General features: G+C 39.4%; 1 protein-coding gene across 3 annotated transcripts in view; it reads left to right on the top strand.

The window, feature by feature from the left end:
• The window catches only part of HFM1 (helicase for meiosis 1), a 130225-nt gene that overhangs the window by 68773 nt on the left and 40752 nt on the right, over window positions 1-20700 (top strand). For all 3 annotated transcript variants that reach the window (XR_011975754.1, XM_072649058.1, XM_072649059.1), the window contains exons 22-30: window positions 1524-1630; window positions 1718-1765; window positions 8906-9003; window positions 9094-9225; window positions 10466-10551; window positions 10783-10866; window positions 11057-11214; window positions 12981-13084; window positions 13519-13662. Coding sequence is in view for 2 of the 3 variants with exons in the window: in XM_072649058.1 (XP_072505159.1) it covers window positions 1524-1630; window positions 1718-1765; window positions 8906-9003; window positions 9094-9225; window positions 10466-10551; window positions 10783-10866; window positions 11057-11214; window positions 12981-13084; window positions 13519-13662 (961 nt within the window). In the remaining variant the exon portion in view is untranslated. The remainder of the gene's footprint in view (window positions 1-1523; window positions 1631-1717; window positions 1766-8905; window positions 9004-9093; window positions 9226-10465; window positions 10552-10782; window positions 10867-11056; window positions 11215-12980; window positions 13085-13518; window positions 13663-20700) is intronic.

The following is a 20700-nucleotide window of genomic DNA, read 5'->3' as shown; positions in this document are numbered from 1 at the left end:
AAAGCAAAATATTTAATATATGTGAGCACTGATTGCAGTCTTTTCCTGTAAAAAAAAAATGTATGTTTTTTCTTTTCCGTAAGAGTCTTTACTTAAGTAAGTCATCCTTATAGTGGGATGAATGAGCATGTTATTTACTTACTCCCTGCCAGTGTCCTGCCTCTGCCTCTCAGTGATGGCTTGAAGTAGAAGAGGGCCAAAAAGGGCAAACTGGTAATAGTAGAGTTGATCAAGAAGCAGATGTTGGTGGGGGACAGTGTGCTGAAAACAGCAGGGATGGGGTTGGAAGCAGTAGTAGGAGCAATGCGGAGCTGAGGATGTGTGTGGCAGTCATGGTAGGCTCCTTCAGTGGTTCTGGCCTAACTTCTTAGGGATGTAGATATTTTTGTGAAAGAGGTGTCTGTGTTACTCTCATCCTGAACAACTAACTCATAGTTCTTTCTTCACCATGGAGAGAATTATTTTGTAAACAGGATTAGCATGTCATTAGATAGCAGGATGTATAATTTAATGGAGAGAGGAGGTGGAGAATTGCCATTTTAATGCAAATGTCTTTCATAATAAAGAAGAAAACCATAAGCAAAAATCAATCACACACAACAAAAGATTATTTCTGTGTAGATCACTTTCTAGGAAAAATATTTTCTAATGAAGTCCAAGAATGTCTTCCAGTTGCAGCTTAAGTGAATGGTTTTGTGTACTATAAGTTGGAGTAAAAGCTTGTTTTCCCCTTTAAATAATTTATGCTGTGTTTTCACTAACAAAATTATCTACATGTTTCAGCAGCTATATTAATAATTTGTCATAGCTGTACTGGCCAAGTAGGAAACTGATTTGTATAGAAATTTTAGCTGCATCTTTAATCAGTCCAAAGGGCATCAGTGATCATAATTAAATGAGAAAATTTAGCAGCAGGAGGAGGCATGTTAGAGTGGAAAGGTCAGGGGACTTGGAGTGAGCATACCTGAGTTCTACCTCAGATATCTCTATTTGGCTTTGGGAAAGTCACAGGATATGCAAAGTATTGTAAAAGGAGGAGAGAAATCTTTACCTCTCTCTGGCTTTGGGGTTTGGATTGTGAAAGTAAGACAGTGGGGAAACTGATAACTGGCTTCTGGCCCAAATGAAGCTTTGGGTTCAGAGTGAGCAAAACTGGCACTTACACATAAAGGATGTAGGCTGGTCAAGAAGGCCTCAGGCACTCCAATGAGATGCCATCAAGAACTCTGTCAGTTGTTGTTATCAGCCTGCCTGGAGGTATCATGAGTGGTTGGGGTGGACATTGAGGAGAGCCCAGAACGAGTGAAACTACTGGTGCAGTCTGTCATCCAGTGTTAGTTGGATAATTCCAGAAGGGGGTAGTAGATCTAAAGATCCTTAGAGAAACAAAAGGAAGCAATGAGACTGTAATGGTGTTAGAGAAACTGTGGTAAAATTAGGGTGTCCCAAAGCTGCGTGAAGCAAAATAAAAGTAGAAAAATTAGACAGTATATTGATTGGTTTTTAATGTTGGAATTTTATAGGTCACAATGATAGCCAGCTGTAAAGAATTTCAAGATATACAGTTAAGAATAAATGAAAAGAAAACACTGAACACTCTAAATAAAGACCAAAACAAGACAACTATCAGGTACAGAGATTAAATATATTTAATAAAATATCCTTATTTAATTAAAGTGAACATTAGTAATGTACTGGTCTATGTGTTTATGTGCAGGTTTCCCATGGAAGGGAGAATAAAAACAAGAGAAATGAAAGTAAATTGGTAATGACGCTCACTGATACTCTTCAGAATAATTATAGTTTCTGATTTATATTTGTGTGGTCTGGGGGGTAGTTCTTCCTTTAACCTCTTTTTTATAATGATAAAAAGTAATATATAATACTATGACCTTGAAAGTGGGGATGGGGTAGGTAGAAGAAGTAAACCGGGAGGTGTTCCTATGAAGGCAACAGAAGACAGAAGTTTAAATCATGGCTCTGACACGATATCTATGAGACCTGAGGTAAGGGCAGTGCTTACTACCTGCAGTCAAATCCAGTCTCAGACACTTACCAGCTTGTTATTCCTGGGCAAATCACTTAATCTCGGCCTCAGTTTCCTCTGCTGTAAAACAGGGGTAATGGCACCTACTTTTTGGGGTTGTGGTAACAGTCATCAAATGAGATAGCATGATTAATAAAACCTTGCTCCATTCCTCTTAGGACAAGTCCCTTAATCTCTTTGAGCTTTACTTAGTTTTTTCATCCATAAAATGAGGATAATAATTCTTGTACAGCCTACCTCACAGTTGTTGTGAGAAAGGAGCTTGATAAACTAAAAAATGTTCTATGGTCTGTTACCTCCCACTTTAATTTTTGTGCGTGTAAAATTAAATTACGAGAAATCAGCTGCTTTTACACTTTAAATTCGCGTAGTTATTTGGCTAAAACATTTGGACTTTTTAGGCCTGTGGGCAGCGGGTAGGCAGGGAAGGAGTAGCATGATGAAAGCAATAAATATAAGTATAGTTGAGAAACATTACAGAAGAAGCATATAAGGACTTGGTGCAGGTTGGGGAGTGGTTAAAGATGTACTCAGAGATGCTGCCAACGTGTCCCACCTCCTTTTAGTTGTTGTGGCTCTACGTGACCACCCCTGTGAAACTGTCCCTCACCTCCAGGAGTTTGCATTCTTCTGGGCAAGACAACACGTGCATGCATAAGGATAGAATAAATACAGAATCAATCCAAAGCAACTTGGAAATGAGAGATATTAGCAGCTGGGAATTGTGAAAGGCTTCACCTGGAAAGTGGAATTTTGCAAGGTAGAAGAGAGGAAGAGTGCCTTCCAGGCCTGGATGACCTTCCATGCCCAGGCCCAGAAACAGGAGATTGCGTGTCATGTATAATGAATAGCAAGACCACTTACGTTTGGACCATAGAGTATATAGGAAGGGAATTGATATAGAGTGAGTCTGGAAAGGTAGGTTGGGGCCAGATTGTGAAGCCAAAGAGAGGAAATGTAATTTTGTCCTTAGCGTAATAGGTTGCTGCTAGAGTCTATTTAGTAGGAAAGTGACATGGTCAGATCTGAGGCAGGCCACTTTGGCAGCTGTGTAGAAAATGAGTTGAAGCAGGGACATCCTTTAGGAAGCTGCTGCTCAAGGTCCTGAAATAACACAACACCCAATAGCCAAGAAAGCAGCAGCAGGACTTTCCCTCCAGCCCTAATATAAAGTCTTAAGTCAGAATGTAGGCTGGAAGAATAAATAAGCAAAAAAAAAAAAAAAATCCTGCCATTAAATAGCTACTATGGTGATAGGGATGCTCCAGACGGCCTTCTTGCGCTAACTTTTTCTATAAAACTCTAGCTCCTGGAATCAAAATGGTCCTTTCTCTGAATTCTCTGAAATCTGTTCTCCAGAAATCTTGGCCATGTGTCAGACTATGCCTGGCTTTCCTGTCCTCTGTAACAGTTCTAAGATGGACCAATCATTGTCCTCTTTAGCTCAGCAACCATTGGAGGAGAGTACAGTGCAGTAGGAAGGGTGCTGACCCTTGTGTGACTGTGGACAAGTCACGAAATCTTCCCTGACCTTCTGCATCCTCTCATCTGGAAAATGCACAAGTTGTACTAGATGACTTCCAAGCTTCCTTCCATCTTCAAACTGTGATCCTACGTTTCTCCTTATTGGTTAAAATTGGGCCAATCAAAATTCCTCTTGTTATTTCCTCCATTTTTTGAAGAAGGAAACTGATGAAGGCATATCAGAAATTGTCAGTCTTTCTTTTCTTTGCAGAGAATGATACTAGTATATTATTCTTCTATGTTTGGCTGGAGATCTGTTTCCTGAACTCATGCCTTTCCTCTTTTTACCCAAGTGGTATTTAATATAGTACTCTGACAACATTGTTTCTTCCTCCATTAATTCTCAACCAAATGCTCTGAAGAATGGTTGACTCCTCCAGTTCCTGACTTCCTCATGAGTGTAGCCTCTTAATATACAGTGCTGTTTCTCTGCTCCATCAAGCTACTTTGTTCTTTTTGAAAAAGGTATACTCTTCCCTAGTGATTTTCTAGGACCAGAAACTCCTCATTCCTCTATTTAAAGCCGTGTTTCAGCAACCTAAATCTTGTTTTAGGTCCCACCTTTCACCCACCATACACTTCCCAAAGCTTCCTTTATCCTCCACACAACCCCTGCCTTCATTTGGAAAGTGCTAAAAATAAGACTTGTGCCCCTGAGATCATCACTTTCTTGACTATTTTTGTTTTTTTAATTTAATATTTTATTTTTCCCCAATTACATATAAAATAATTTCCAACATTCGTTTTTAAAATCAAGTTCTAAATTCTCTCTCCCCTCTCCTCATTCCCCTTATTGAGAAGGCAAGCAATTTGATATAGGTTTTATATGTATAGTCATGAAAAATATATTTCCATATTAGTTATGTTGTAAAAGAAAACATAGACCAAAATGAAAACCCAAGAAAAATAAAGTTAAAAAGTATGTTTCAATCTGTATTTAGACTCCATCACTTGGTCATCACTTTCTTGCTTGATATTTCATATCCCATAGCAAGGCTTTCTGGATTTCTTCTGGTAGCATCCAGTGTTCTCACATAAAATACTGGAGGTGAGTACTGGCTGTTGTGTGTGAAGTCTCTGGGGGTCACAGACGCTGCACGTAGCTGTTACTCTTCTCTGGTTCAACAAAGAGAACAGTTTCTAAAGGTTACTACAAGATGTCCACTGCCCTCCCTGCTTCCTAGAATCAAGAGCCTTGTCCTGCGTCATTCTGATAGTTTTTGATGCTGCATCTGCTGCATTGTGTCCTTTTCATTCTTTCTTTGTGTTGACATCTCGCCCCAATTACTCTTCACAATAGAATTTACCTTTTGGCTTGAAGTTTCAGGATTTCTAGATGCAACTTCTGACTATATTTGTGGCTGTCCCTCAGCTCAGCTTCTCTTCCTCTCTTGGTTTAATGTAGCCCCCAAGTGTTTTCCCCTGAAGACTCACTACACATGATTCTGGAGTAGGTATTTTTTTTTGACTGTGTTTATTTTATTTGCAGTCAACATGGTCTATAATGTTTTTTTTTTCATGAGAAAGTCCAGAAGCCTCATATAAACTCACTCTCAACTCTCTTTTATTCATCATATAGGTGTCTGCCATGGTGTTAACTTTTCTAAAATACTTGATTCAACTAAACTTTGAAATATAATTAACTGATGTTCAAGAAGCAGAAATTTATAATGTTATTTATACAATTTTTTCTGGACCCAGAAGGTCTTGGGGGAAACTTCTAGGCTTTTTGGTTTTCGTTGAGATGGTTGGGGATGAGAGGCAGTGACTCTGCCTCAGGCCTCTGTAGGTGAACTAGTTCTGGGCTGATTAAAGAACCAGTATTTCACGGTCCAAACAGGTCAATTAGTCTGGAGTAGGAATAATACGACCAGTTTGAAGCTGTAGGATACTGCTATGTATTAGGAACATCCTCATACAGTATGGGACTCTGTGTGCAACAGGGTATGTATAATGCCCACCCTAAAATACATTCCCGAGCCTTCCATTGCACTCCTACCTTGAGTTTCTGACAAGAAAGTGTGACATTGGACAGCATTTATTTGTTAATAGAGCTTTCACTATTAATGTCCTCAGGAATTTTTCATCTTTTGTTTTTTTCAAAATTTGGAAAAAAATCCAGAGAAAATTAATTCCTCTTTCCTGATTAATTTTAATGAGTCTGTGCTAAACTTTCCATTTCCATCATCTTGCCACGTTGCTGCCACATGAGAAATATTGATTTCACTTTCAGTGTGATATTTACCCAGATTGCCTGGTATTTGGCACATCCCCCCATGACTCACGAGGCAGGGTCGAGCATGTGCAGTGCCCCTGTGCGCCACTAGATGGAACTCCTGCATCTTTGGGTGGCTGATCGCAGCACTTCCTCAGCCGCCTCCAAACGCTGTTTATAGAGCAATTCAAAGCAGCCCCCAGCTCTTCAGTCACGTCCTTTATTGACCAAGAATGCACCCTGTAATCAGTTTGCATTTGGAGTTGGGCCTTAACAAATTCAGTCATTAAATTGGCTTCAGAACAATACAAGAGATTGCAATTCCACAAGAAGTTTAAAATGCCTTGTAATTATATCTGTATATGTGTATATATTATTATTATCATTAGTATTACTTCCAACAGTGCCTGTGCAAATGTGATTCTCACTGGGAGGTTTCCTAGTAACTCATTACGGTCAGTTTCTTCAGGTTGGGTTGTGGACATTCCTCTGCCCTACATTTCCCTGCCTCAGCACAGCTCTTGCTTTAGGGTTTGGAGCTTTGCCCTGAAGCTAAACTCTTCAGGAATCACAGCTGAGTTTTATTTTCAGCTAATTAGTACTTGTTTTCCAATTGGACTGGTCTCGCTCAATCTGGAAGATCACAGAAATTGTCTCTGGCTGTTGTCACAGCAGCAACGCTAGAAATAAACAAAATTGTAAAATATGGCTGTTCCTTTTCTTTTTTGTCCTCCTAATGCTTTGAGTCCAATCAGAGAAGCTTTTAAGTCTGGCCTCCTAAGGAACTTGGCAGGTCCGGGCAAGCCTTAGCTGTTCTAGTTTAAACAAGATGATTTGTTTATCAATCTCTGAGCTTTCTGGAAACTGACAAGCAGATCTAGTCACCAGGCAACCACCAGTTAGCTACCATGCATCTTAAATTGAACAGATAACATCATAGGGTTTTTTTTCTTTTCTGCTCTCTGCTATACCATTGAAAGGAGTAGGAAATACAAAAACCAAAGGGCGGGGTGGTGTGCTTGTTTAGGGAAGGTTATGGCCGAATTTGGTTTTAGATATGTGGCTTTCCACGTAAGAAGAACTTGGTCACCTCCCACTCCCAAACCTCGAGATCACATTATTTTGTGAGATATCTGGTACTCAGTCATCAAGCAGTTATTAAATGCTTCCATGGTGCCAGTCACTGCGTTCACTGCTGGGGCTACAAAGAAAAAGCAAGTACAAGCCTTGCTCCCAAAGAGCTTACATTCTAATGAAGGAAAGGATATGTATGTATATATGTACATGTATACGTGTATACACAAATATACATATGGAGTGTAGATCCATGGCAACCTCAGAGGGGCTGGTGGTTGGTGCTATGACTCAGGAGAGAGAGTAGGACTGAACAGAAATACGATTGAATGCAGGGGGAGTTTGTGAGATCACCAAATGTGAGAGCATAGAGAGGGAAGAGAAAAGGGGCCAGGACAGAGCTTTAGGAGATGAGTTAGTGGGCGTCACAGGATGAAGATCTAGCAAAGGAGGCTTGAGAAGGAGCGGTCAGATAGGAAGAGGACCAAGAAAGATGTGTCACAAACACCCAGAGAGGAGTACTCAGCAGGAGAAGGCAGTCAACAGTGTCCAGCTTCTGCAAAGAGGTCAGGAAGGATTGGTGGGAGGACTCTTGGTATTTTTGGAGAGAGTGATTCCAGTAGATTGAAAGCCAGATTGCAATGGATTTATAAGAAATTAAAATGACAGGGAGCAAAGACTTTTTTTTTCTTTATACCAGTCACAATAAGCCACTTCCCCACCCTCCCCCTGACAATGACACAAAATAACAATTATGCAGTCTCAACACAGCCAGCACATCTGGGAGCGTCTACAGTATGACACCAGTTGTCCTGAGCTTCATCTGTGCTTTGGCGACAAGCACGGTCTTTTCAGTTCATCAGAGTTCACTTGGTTTTTTAGTATTTGTTTTTTTAAAATGTATTATTGTTGTTCTGGTCTGCATCATTTCTTCAGTGGAAGCAGAGATTTTTCAAGGAATTTTTCTGGGGAGAAGTAGGAGACAGAATGATATCTAGTGAGGATGGTAGGATTAAATTGGGTTTTATTTAAGGAAGGGGAAGACATCATATTTGTAGGCACCAGGGAAGGAGCCAGTAGATAACAAGAGATGAGAGAAAGAGAAAGAGACAGAGACAGAGACAGAGAAGGGTAGAAGATCAAAGGTGAAAAGGTTCTGGCCCTGGTACGTAGAAGGCCCACCTCTTCAACTAGGATGGGAATGAAGGAAGAGGTCGTGGGGGATGATGTGAGAGGAGGAGAAGGAAGGGAGAAGAGAAAGCCTCTGCAAATGGCCTCATTTTGGGGGATGACTTAGCAAGCCTCATCAGAGGCAGCAGGAAGAGGGACAGAGAAAAAGGAACTGCTGACATTCTCCTAGTAAGCTTGCTAAATACATTATATGTCTTGTCTTTGTTGTGTCTCCTCATAACCCTAAAGGGCAAGTACTGCAGGCATTTTTGTTGTTGTTCAGTTGTGTGTGTGACACTGGAACTCCATCTGGAGTTTTCTTGGCATTAATACTGGAGAGGTTGGCCATTTCCTTCTCCCACTCATTTTACAGATGAAGAAACTGGGACAAACAAGGTGAAGTGACTTGCCAAGGGTCACACAGTGAGTAAGGGTCCAAGGCCACATTTGAACTCAGGAAGATGAGCCTTCCCAACTTCAGACCCACACACTATCCACTGTGCCACCTTGCTGCCCTAGGTGGAGATGTGTCCATGCTCATGTGGGCAGAAGATGTCAGAGTTCAGGTGCAAACCCACCTGTGTCCTGCCTCTAGGCCCAGGGCCCTTTCCACCACAGCAGAGTTATAAGCTTCTTCTATAATCAATAAACTCATGAGAGGAAAAGAGATTCCTGAAAGGAGAAGTTAGTAAGAGAAAAAAGGAACAGACCTTGGGGCACACCTGTATTCAGGGAGTGGGAAGAAATAGATTATAGACCAAGTGGCTGAAGTATGGGAAGAGAGAGCAGAGATTCAAGGAGGGGCTAATCAGCAGTGGCTAATACATTACCTTCATATGGAATATAAAGTCTCCTCTTCCTTCCCCCCCTCTCAGTCTTATTCAGGCTCATCTCGGATGCCTTCCTCTTCAGGACTTTGCTTTGACACAAGACACAGCTAAGATTTTCAGAAGCGGCACAAGAATGACAAAATGTAGGATAAAGTTTAATGTGATTTCTTGGTGCTTTTTACTAAGCTAGAATACTATAATTCATGACCAGAACATCACCTCTCTTCTTTTAGGGTTGTCAGAGTGTCTGGCAGCACAAGAAAAGAAATTTGCAGTCCTCTTAAATAGTTTGATTTTAGCTAAATGCTTTCGTGCTAAACTTTGGGAAAATTCTCTGCACATATCCAAACAGCTGGAAAAAATTGGTAGGTATGAAGTTAAAAAAAAGTTTGAAAATGGATATCAGCAGTATATCTCCAATACTGTTTTCAAAATCCAAAACAGTGTATGTTTACTCAGTTAAATGTGATACCTTCATTTCCTCATGATAACCTAATTTTTATTTACCTTTCTATAATTTGAAGTTACCTGGAAAAATTTGGAAAGGTTTAAATAAAGTACTTTTCTTTTTTATTTTTTTCAGACCAAGACTAGATTTTGCATTTGATTTGAATCTACCTTTTCCAATATGTATTTTAATTCTAGTGACAAGGCACCCCGCTGTTGGCCATACCTGACTGCATCCAATCTTATTGTCTAGTTATGTCTCAGCATTCTCATTAGTAATACAATATTGCTGCTTCCTTAGACTCAGAAGTTTTGGGTTCCAGTCCTACTTTGTAGGTTGTGAGCCTGGACAAGTCGTGTGATCTCCATGAATCTCAGTCTCCTAGGTTATTGGCTGGTATCTGTTAAAGGCCAATGAGCCAGAAGAAGGGGAGGGGTTATCAGTTAAAGATAACAGAAACAAAAAGGAACTTCATTAAAAATGTTTTGTTTACTTTTACAACAGATTATGTAATATTCGGTAAATGCAATAAATAAAAGTATATTTTGTTCAATTAAGTGAGGAAGATAGAGGGATTAGTAAACTCTAGTGTGGAGGATAAATTAAAAGTGGGAGGAAACAAAAGCGCATTGACAAAGAGAGAGGCACTGTGTGGAGACATGTACATAGAATAAGACAAGCAGAGGTGGAGGTAAATATAGAGACATGCATAGATGAAAACAAGTGCTCAAAGAGAGAGAAAAACACACAGAAAGAGTGACACAGGAAGGAGACATAGAGACCCTTTGGTGGAGCAGTGCTACGTCTTTTGTGCTCTTAGAATATCACTACTTCACACTAAAAATGATGCTGCATTTTCTCGCTCATAGGCACTAATTCATCACTTCCTAATACTTGCCCTGTTAGCCATTAAAATACTCTCCCTTCTCTACTGAGAAATGAAACCAAATATTTTTTACTATTAAAAAAAAAACATGAATGGCACAAGAAAAAGTTGGTCATAGTCTTGCAAAGAATTTAATCATCAACCTGAAATTTTTTCATAATTAAAATGAGCTTTATCTCATTTTTCATTCACATGCTTATTAAATGTTGATAGAATAGATTTTATTGGAAATAGTTGATTTAAAAACTGTCTTCTGCTTAATTTTTCACAGGTGTAACATTGTCAAATGCCATGGTAAATGCAGGTCTCACTTCCTTTAAGAAAATAGAAGATATCAATGCCAGAGAACTTGAGCTGGTATTTAATATTCATTTATTCTGAATGCTATTTAGATGCCACCCAAAACATAACTTTTATATTTTTATTTCTTTTAAAAATACTCTCCCTCTCTAGGCTAATTTCTACCAAATATTTTGGAATTTTCTCGTTTTATAAGTGCTAAATGCTACTAAAACTTAGGACTGAGCAATATTCTGCTTAGAAGGTTTTCAGTATTTTAATCAAATGTAATGATATTAATACTTTCAGATTTTAAATAGACATCCCCCTTTTGGAAACCAAATCAAAGAAACCGTGACACATCTACCAAAGTATGAAGTGGAAGTTGAGCAGGTATGTTCCTCTCTTAAATCTCTTTCATTTTCTGTTTCTTTCAAAAGAGCCCATGTTAACGTGTGACTTAATAGGGGAATGCCCAGAGTCTTGCCAAGGCCACAGTAGTGCAGCTTTCCTTAACACAGCCCTGAAGCCAAGGAGGAGGATTAGTTCACTTTAACACTTCAATGACTGTATTTTCTTTAAGATTTCAAGATATAGTAACACAGTCGCTGAAATCTTAGTAACCGTCTCCCTAAGAAACTTTGAGCAACTTCGGACTAAAAGAACAGCCCCGGATTCTCACTACGTGACTCTGATGATAGGAGATGCGGATAACCAGACGGTCTTTAAACATAAACTTATGTAAGTAAAACATTTCAGATTATATGTTTTTAAATAATACGGTTTTAAAAAAAACATGTACCCATCAAAAAGTAAGAGAAACAAGATTGTTGTGGAAACTATCAAATTGCATAATCTTGATTCTACAAAATGATTTCTCAGTTTAACTCCTAAAGGAGATTTCAAATAGTGATAACATTTTGTTGTGTTGTTTTAGATTATCCCAGACAGCAGCTGTGCAGCTGTCAGCTGAGTAGAGAATGGAAGGCCCTTACTGTGGTCTGCAGTAGTGGGAGGAGGCTCTTCTCCTTGCCCCTAGGAGCTAGTAGAACAAATTCTTATCTTTGACTGCTTTGTTCATATAGGCCGTCCAACGACTCCTGTTAGTACAAAATCCTAGTCACTCAACTCAGAATTTGTCCTGTAATCTCCACACTAAAATCTAGCATCCCTCCATAACCACTGTGTACAATCTAGACAAAATTTATCTGGTGTATTAGCTCTTTGGAAGAAGATTTGTGTGCCCAGTGAGACTCTGCGTAGCCATTAAGGAGTCCACCCCACCCTCACCCCACCCCCTGTGAAAAGCCAGATGTTGGTGTTTCTCTCTGGTCACTATGTATGTATGTAATGGTCAGACAGTTGGATCTGTTTCTCCGTGATGTATGTATTGTTTATGGTCAGACAGTTAGAAGCTCTGTCTGTTGGTTGTTATTTTTCTGCTTGTATTTTCTCTGTTGGTGAATGTAATAAAAGAAGATTGTTGGCCCCTCAAAAGTTGCTTTTCTTTTAGAAAAGCAGATCTAAGAACTTGTGCAGCAGGCCCTCCTGGGTGTGCTGGGGCGCTTGCTGCTGCACCAACCCATAGGGAAGGCACTTTCCAAATTTGAGTCAGATGGGAGAATCCTAAAGGTTCTGTACTAGCTGGCAAGCTTATCTGTCCCCTTGTGTCCCTATTGAAGACATCCTGTATCAATTTCTGAATATCATATCAAAATACCATGATGGCCACCTTGGAGAGGGCAACACAACTGGCCAGTTTAGTGTTGGGCTTAAACAGCTCAGTGGTCCGTAGACAAAGCAACATGTTGCTTAATGAAATTTTCACTTTTTTATTATGATACTATGCAGACACAGTCAGTCTCGTCAGTTTTTATAATAAGAAGATGAATGTGATGTTGCTGTTTATGAGTCTAGCCCTGTTCAAATGAACTCTCCCGCTAAGAACCACTAGGGTCTCTTTTGTCTACCTGAAATAAATAATGAAACATTTCATTTGGATGCAGTTATTTTTATGCATCACATGTTCTCTGTTGAATTCTAAATTCCTTAGGGGTCAGGACCCTTATTTATCCTTGTTTCTCCTGTTGGTGCCTGTTATCAGCACTGTACAGATGAATGGACATGCAAAGAACCAGCTCTTTCATATTGCAGTGATTTTTTTTAAAAGTTTGGTCACCGAGTCCCTTATGGAGACTAACTAACTTAACTTAACCACAACTAACTAACTTAACCACAAAAGGCCACAGGACCTCATTCATGAGTCAGTTTGATATGTTGATGTAATAGTGTCATTGGGGGTAAGAAAGGGAGGGTAGAAAGTGTATGCAATTGCTGCCATTTCTTCCATCCGCAGAAAAGAAGAAAGCTAGTTATGAGAACCATAAAAATGAACTTTTAGCACTGCAGGTAACCTCACTTAGAAACATTTCAGCCCCTGGTCATTAAGTTGTATTTCATTCAGTGCTTGCATCATCTTCTTAAAATTACATTCCTATATATTTCAGGGATTCTCTTTTACTAAAAACTGGAAATTGGACTAAAAAAATTGATGTTAAAAGAGCTCTTCAATCTGAAGAACTTAGCATTAATCTAATTAGTTCTGAATATGGTAAGTTAATTGAAATGATAAAGATATAATTAATTTCTAGTTTGACAAACTAACATATTTTTATATTGAGAAATAAAAACAATAAACATGACATTATATATCATTTTACATAATATACTTGAACTTCAAAGATAACTCTCTGCATTAAATGAATTAGGCAAGAATAACCAAAGTGTCAATAAAATTCCCAACCTAAAAATGAGGCTACATCCAGTATTTTAAGAAACAAGATAATCAAGTTCTAATTGCTATGACATTTTTGTTTGGATTTTCTTGTTTTTAGATACAGACAATTTTATTTGTAATATCGAATTTCTATAGTTTCAGGTGTTGGGTTTATTTGGTTCTTTAATTCTTATAGCTATGTTGAAATGATATAAATAAATGATTTCAAATAGAATATGGCAAAATGTTCTTACTTTTTCACCTTATAGTAGGACTTGACATTCAACAGAAGTTTACAGCCTTTTACTTAGGACCCAACAGATTTGAAAATCAAGTGGTTATGCAAAGAAATTTAGAAACAGAGACACATTCAAGACATTCAGATGGCTCTCCAAGAGAAGATGCTTGTGCAGGTAAATGACAATATCTATACCAACTTTATTTATATTCCACGTGCTTCTTTCAGTGCTGTTTTCCTTGATGTCCTAAAGTTCTGAATGCTTTGTCATAATTCATACTTTGGAGAATCAGCATGGTGCAATATCGACATTCCCTAGATCTCAGGCCTAGAGTAAGCCTCAGTTCATATCTCTCCCTTCATACTAGCCTTTTGACCACAGGCAAATCATCAAACCTTTCTCAACCTCAATTTTCTCCTATGTAAAATAGGTATAATAATTGTTATACTGAATCTGCCTTACCAGGTTGTTGTGAAGATCAGATGAGATAACGTACAAAAACAGTACTTTTCACACTTTATTTCCTGTACAAATATTTCTGTCATTTCTCATTAGAGGATAGACATGGTGAGTGGGTTGTAATTAGTGTCTTAGTTCTGGGGGCTGTAGGTTAAGGATTTGAAGTTTTGGAAAATTTATTTAATGAAATGAACAGGAGCTCCCTGGTTGTATTTTTGCATATCACACATTTCTTTGTACTTAGGTGATTAGTAAATTATTTAATGAGTAGAGAGATAATGGAAAGAAAATATGTTTAGAAATCAGAAGGTCTGTGCTTGAGCCTGGCTCAGCTACTTCCTGCATGTGTCAGTACAAGTCATGTCATTTCTTTGGACTTCACTTTTCTTATTTTTAAGAGATTGGACTAAATTATTTCTAAGATCCCTCCCAGCTCTAAATCCTGTGAAACCTATGAATTAATGAATCAATTATACCTGATATTTCTTAGGCAGCTATGAGAGCAGAGGTAGAGGATCTTGCATTCCTAGACCATCCCCATAAGCCCTGAATTCCTGATTCACTCCATTCTGATAGTTACACACAGAATGAAACATTAGCTTCAAAGCACATGCAGAAGGGACCTTCACATGGGGGAAAATCCAGCTTATATTGTAAGCTTTTAGCATTAATGATACTAGCAGCCCATTTTGTTCCCTCCTTTCCTAAGAAAAAAAATTTTTTGTGGAGGTAGAGTGTGCCTCTCTTCAAAGATCTTAGGAGTGTTTTCCTACAGGCACTATTTCCACTTGCTTTTCCTCCTACTGGGGTTAAGGAGTTCATTGACAGTGATGGGAAAATGATAGGATCGCACCTCCCATCAAACGAAAATGAGCATCCACCTTCCTTCTCTCTGGACTGTTATAGCAGTAAGGACTTATATTGAAGGAGAGTAGTTGCAGGAAAAAGAGGCCACTGGAAAGGCAGCATCCATTAAAGCAAGTGTACCTAGGTCTTTCTACACTTGCTCCTTTTTCTGTAGAGTAGCAGTATCTTCTACATTTCTTTCTTCTCTTCCAAAAAGAAAAAAACACATCCTTTAGGATGGGAAGGAAGATTTTTAAAAATGGCCCATCTAGGAAGAAGTTCAGGCATGCCATGAATATCCTTCCTGGAACAAGGACATATAGCAAATACTGTGATATACCCTCAGCCCAACTCTGAGGAAAATAGATAATGGTTGGCATGCCTTTTTCTGATCAGAAAGGTGCTACAGACGTGGAAAGCCTTTGTGGATTAGGGGCCAGATTTCCTAATTTGACCTAATAGTCCTAATACAAATATAGCTGGTTTAAATGTGTCGTGGAAATATCTGATCTGAATTAAATGTCCAGACATCAGGGTTCATTTATCAAGAATCCTTTTCAGAATGGATGTAGGGTCTTTCATGGTCTTCCTTGGGGCCTTTGGTTGGTTACTGAGAGAAATCAGTGACCATTACTGTATTGATTGCTGACTAGCCTCATTAATAAATTGATTATTAATTACCCAGAAACTCTGTCTCTTGAAGTTTTCATCCATCATGGGAGGGAGAAGGTGAGTGTGATGGTACTTTCTCTACTCTTTCTTCACTGTTCTCACCATTGCCATCATTTCATTAGATTGGCTCATGAAGTAAGATCTTTTTACCTTGTTAGCTAGTCAGGAGAGAATATGTGGTTGCCTTTGCTTATGTCTAGGAGGTCTTCCCTGCTTCTCCTAGCCATTTGAAGTCCAGCTCAGATATCATCTCCTCACTGAAATTTTCCCTTTTTCTCCCACTCATCAACAATTTTCCTCTCAGACCTCACTTTTCATATACTATTGTGTATTATGGATAATCATCATGTATGTTTGTGATTTATTGCCCTACTAGACCATAAGTTCCATGAACTCTAGGACCATATCTTCGCCAGTCAACCTACATTTGCATAAATGCTTGACAACATCTCATCTAAAATTTTTATTTCCCCTTTGACTTAGCTTAGTGCTTTGCGCACAGGAAGAACTTAATGATTTTTCAGTGAAAGAATGAAAACATGCATTTCCTGAAATATGACTGCCACATTGCAGGATGACATTGGCATGTTTGACCATGTCCAGAAGAGCAAGACAATGTGAAGGAACTAAAGCTATGCACACCAAGATCATCTGAAGGAACTTCGGTTGTCTAACGCAGAAAATCTGCTCAGAGATCTCAAGTAAAGGAGGTGTTCAGCTGGTTCTGCTTCCTCTCAGAATAGAGCTAGGGCCAGTGGGGGCAGTGACAGGGACGATGGATAGTCATGATGAGGAAGAGGTTTCTAAGCATTAGACATTGCTCAGAACTTTGTGAAAACATCTGCCCAAGTCAGGTCAGCAAGAATGTACCAAGTGCCTGCTATGTGTCAGGCACTGTGCTAGGTGCTGAGTGTCCAAAGGAAGGCAAGAGGCAATCCCTGCCCTCAAGGAGCCCCTCATCCAGCAGGGGAGACAGCATATAAACAACACTGTGTAAGCAAGATATAGCCAGGATGAATTTGGGATCATCTCTAAGGGAAGGCACTTGCATTAAGGAGGATCCGGGGAAGTTTCTTGCAGAAGGTAAAATTTCAACAGAGACTTGAGGGAAGTCAGAAGGAGGAGACACGGGGAGCAACCAGAGAAGATGCCCAGAGTCAGGAGATGGAGTACTGTATGTGAAGACTGTCAAGGAGGCCAGTGTCTCTGTGGAAGGAGTGTGATGTAAAATGACCAGAAAAGTAGGAAGGGCCAGGCTGTGAAGGATTTTGGGGAGAGATGAGGCAGGCACACTCACCAGCAACTATTACAGTAATCCAGGCGTGAAGTGAGGAGAAGCTACACTAGGCAATGTCAGTGGTGAGAAGAGGGCATGTACAAGAAATGTTCAAAATGAAATGAGCAGCACTAGGCAATAGATTGGATGGTGTGTGTGTGTGTGTGTGTATGTGTGTGTGTGTGTGAAAGAGAGAGAGAGTGAGGAGTCAAGGATGACTCCTTGGTTACAAGCCTTAGTGACTGAGAGGATGGTGATGACTGACAGTAACAGGGGTGTTAGGAAGGGGGTAAAAGAAAAATGACTTCAGTTCTGGACATGTTGGATTTAAGATGTTTACCAGAAATCCAGTTTGAGATATCCAGTAGGCAGTTGGAGATTCGAGTTTGGTGGTTGGGAGAGAGGTTAGGACTGAATAAGTAGATTTGAAAATCATCAATATAGAGGTAATTATTGAGTCCACAGGAGCTTATGAAATCCTCAAGTGAAATGGTATAGAGGGAGAGGAGAATAGACCCACAACATAGCCTGGTGGGACACCCATATTTAGCAGGCACCATCTGAATGAGGATCCAAAAAATGAGACTGAGAAGTAATAGTCAGATCTGTAGGAGGAAAACCAGAAGAGATCAGTGTTATGAAAAACTAGAGAAAAGAGAATGTCAAGGAGAACAGGATGATTAGCAGTGTCACAGGCTGCAGAGAGGACAAGAAGCACGAGGACTGAGAAAAATCTATTAGATTTGGCAATTAAAAATCATTGGAAACTTTGGAGAGAGCAGTGTTCAGCTTTGATGACATTAGAAGCCAGGCTGCAGAGAGTTAAGGCAGTGAGAAGAAACTAAGTGGAGGCAGCTGTTGTTGATGGCCTTCTTAAGGAGTTACCTGCAAAAGGGAGGGAGAGAAGCATAGTATGATAAGGAGCAGGGATGGATAAATCCAGTGAGGAGTTTTTTAAGAATGAAAGAGAGGTAGGCATGATTGTAGACAGCAGGGAAGCGACCAGCAGAGGGAGAGACTAAAACTAAGTGATGAAGTAGAGGGGGGCAGAGGCAGTGGAGACGGCAGAAGGGGCAATCTTCTGGAGAAGACGGGATGAAATGGGACCACTTGTGCAGACAGAGAACAAGGCCTTTGTAAGAAGGGCAACCTCTATGTAACGGGGTGAAGGAAGAGATAGAGGTGGACGGTGTCTTCAGTGTGAGCTGAGGAAGAGAAGAAAAGGGAGCTTTTGGAGAATGGCCTCAATTTTTTCATTGAAATGTGAGGCATGATTCTCAGCTGAGAGAGTGTGGGAAGGAAAGATTGTGATCATTTTGAGGAAGGACAAAAAGTATTTGAAAAGCTGCTGTGGTGAATAAGACAATGAATTAGGGAGATACAAAGGGGTTGTCTTCTGCAATGAGAGCCCAGTTGAGACTATGTGACATAAATTTGTAGTGGGCCCAGTCAGCATGTATAAGAATGAAAACTGGGTGTGGGAGCAATTCAAGGCTGAGGTTTGGCAGGGCAGATTGGAGACTGTATGAAGAGGCAAGGGACTGGAGAGAAGAAGACAGTTAGAGTTGAACTGCACCAGTGCATCAGTGGCCAAGATGGGGAAGGGAGGAGAATATAAACAATGTGGAATGAAGGCCTGGAAAGGACTAAGAGATGCAAGAATTGGAGGTTATGGTGAGAACGAAGAACTGGGCTGCTGATGTGAAAAAGAGGTGAAATGACACCAGATGATGATCCGATAGATTCATTAACATTAAGAACTCTTAAGACCTTTTTCACTTTTGAAGCAGTTAGAAGGTGTATATGTAGATAGAGGGTGCAGATATAAGTTGGCTTTGATAGGATAATATCCAAAAAGTAAATGTTTGCTACTGTTGGCTGGCTGCTTGGTTGAACTTTCCAGAGTTGAACTCAGTTGAAGTCACTTTATAGGATCTAGTATAACCATCTCTGTGAGGAGCAGAGGTGGAGTTGAAGAGAGGGCCACAGGCCACTATGAAGTGAAGTAGTGCCATGTATGAGATCAGGAGTTGGACTGTGGAAGGGGTGGGCAGCTCTTGGATGGGATATTGGGTTGGGAACAAGGGATCAGGCAGTGCAGAGCAGAGTAGCGGGCACATTGGGGTTCAGAATCACTTTGATGACAAGGACGTGAGTATGTTAATCATTGAGGAATGACTTCCAGTAAGTTATCATAGTCCTCAGGGAGTCAGACAGTTAATGTGGAGGTGGAGCAGGCTGATTGTGTAGAGTGAGCAATGAGGGCTGGGCTTTCTCACAGTGTGGAAGGTTCCAGGCAGGGACTCACTAATCATTAAGTTGACCTGAGGGTACAGGAGGGGAGTAGGGAGAGAGAGGCAACTGGTACGGAGTTGTAGCAGGAAAAAGAGGTTTCTGGAAGAGCCAGTGAAATGGCTGGTCCAGGGAAGGGGCCTCCTTCCTAGGTGGTTGACTTCAACAGAAATTTTTTATGTTTGGTCATAGCTCCAAATGATCACATTTTTATGAAGTTGATTTAAAAACATTTTTATTTTTTACAAGTTATATCCCCATGAAATAGTTACAGTAAAGAGAAAAAACTTATTTTTCCTGCCTGATTCTCAAATAATTGAAATTTTTAGCTTTAAGCTTAGTCTTTTTAACAAACCATAACCAAGAAATATGTACTTTGCTAGATTTGAAGAAAATTGATTTGGAATTTATAAAGTCATTAGCATTTTAAATACCATTCTGAGAATGAAAATTTTATGTACTTAAAGAATATGTAAGGACAAGATCATTATTTGTGCCTCTTGGAAGTATGTGCATTTAAATAGTGACCAAGAGGCTGTCCGCTTTGCTCTGTGCTTGCTGGTGTCATGTGTGTTAACTTGCCAATTCAAGGATGCCACCCATGTGATCCTTTCCTATTTAAATAAACACTAACTACTGTGTTAAAATGTTACATTTTAACACAAAAATTAAGAAGGTATGTGCTCTTTTTCTTTTATTAAAACAAGAATACAAAAATAAAGTGTTCAAATCTATCAGAAAAAAAACAAAGAATTGCACAAAGCAACACTTTAAAAATGTGAAACACATGGGCTCATATGATTTGTGCACAGACACATGATGCTGAATTTCTGATTAGGCTGCAGATGTAAGTGTATCAGGGATGCCCAAGGTTGTTGTTTTTTGGGGGAAAGTTCTTTTATGGATCCTTTCCCGCAGCCCGAGGAAGCTGGTTTTTGGTGCTACTTTCCTCCTCCTTGTGGCTCTGAATATTTGCTCGGAAGACACTTGTTCACTAATAAATTCATTTTATTTTATTTTACATATTTGCAGCTAGGGCTCTTAAAATATAACATGTAAATTAATGTAAATTCATATGCACATTATGCAAAACTATGGAAATGTATCTTCCCAAATACCCTGAAAAAATCTATTAGCTTTAAACTATACCTAAGTTTACAGTTTGAGTTAATATTCTTTGAGTACCTTAGTTTTCCAGTTATTGAATTCTATCAATTTATATTAGTAATCAAACTAATCCAGTGAAATCAGGAAAAAAAATGTATATTTTCCAAGTTCTCTCCTTTTAAGAAATAGTGCTGATAGCTTAGGAGAAGAGTGGTACAGTGGAAACAGCCCTAGTAGTCTTGGAGTAAGACTAAATCAGCTCTACTGCTTAATAACCTTGTGATCTCAATCTCTCTCAGCCTTAATTTTCTTGTCTGTGAAATGGAAATGATAATATGCATACTATGTATCAGAGTTGTTTTCTCATGAAGAAAGTACTCTGAAATCTCTGAAATATTGTGCACAACATAAGCAAGTGATAAATATAAATTATCCTGTCCTGAATCCTGATTGTCAATTTTCCTGGATTTTTCCAAGAGGCTTCCAGAATCTTCAATAAATCCTTTGGGCCCAGGCCAAGTTATTTTTGTCTCCTGAGAATAGCTGTGTTGAGTCACTAT

This window comes from Notamacropus eugenii, chromosome 2 (genome assembly GCF_028372415.1).
Source record: "Notamacropus eugenii isolate mMacEug1 chromosome 2, mMacEug1.pri_v2, whole genome shotgun sequence".
In the NCBI taxonomy this organism is placed as follows: domain Eukaryota; kingdom Metazoa; phylum Chordata; class Mammalia; order Diprotodontia; family Macropodidae; genus Notamacropus; species Notamacropus eugenii.
The sequence above is the reverse complement of the archived record's forward strand: the minus strand, read 5'-3'. Positions and strand labels throughout refer to the sequence as shown.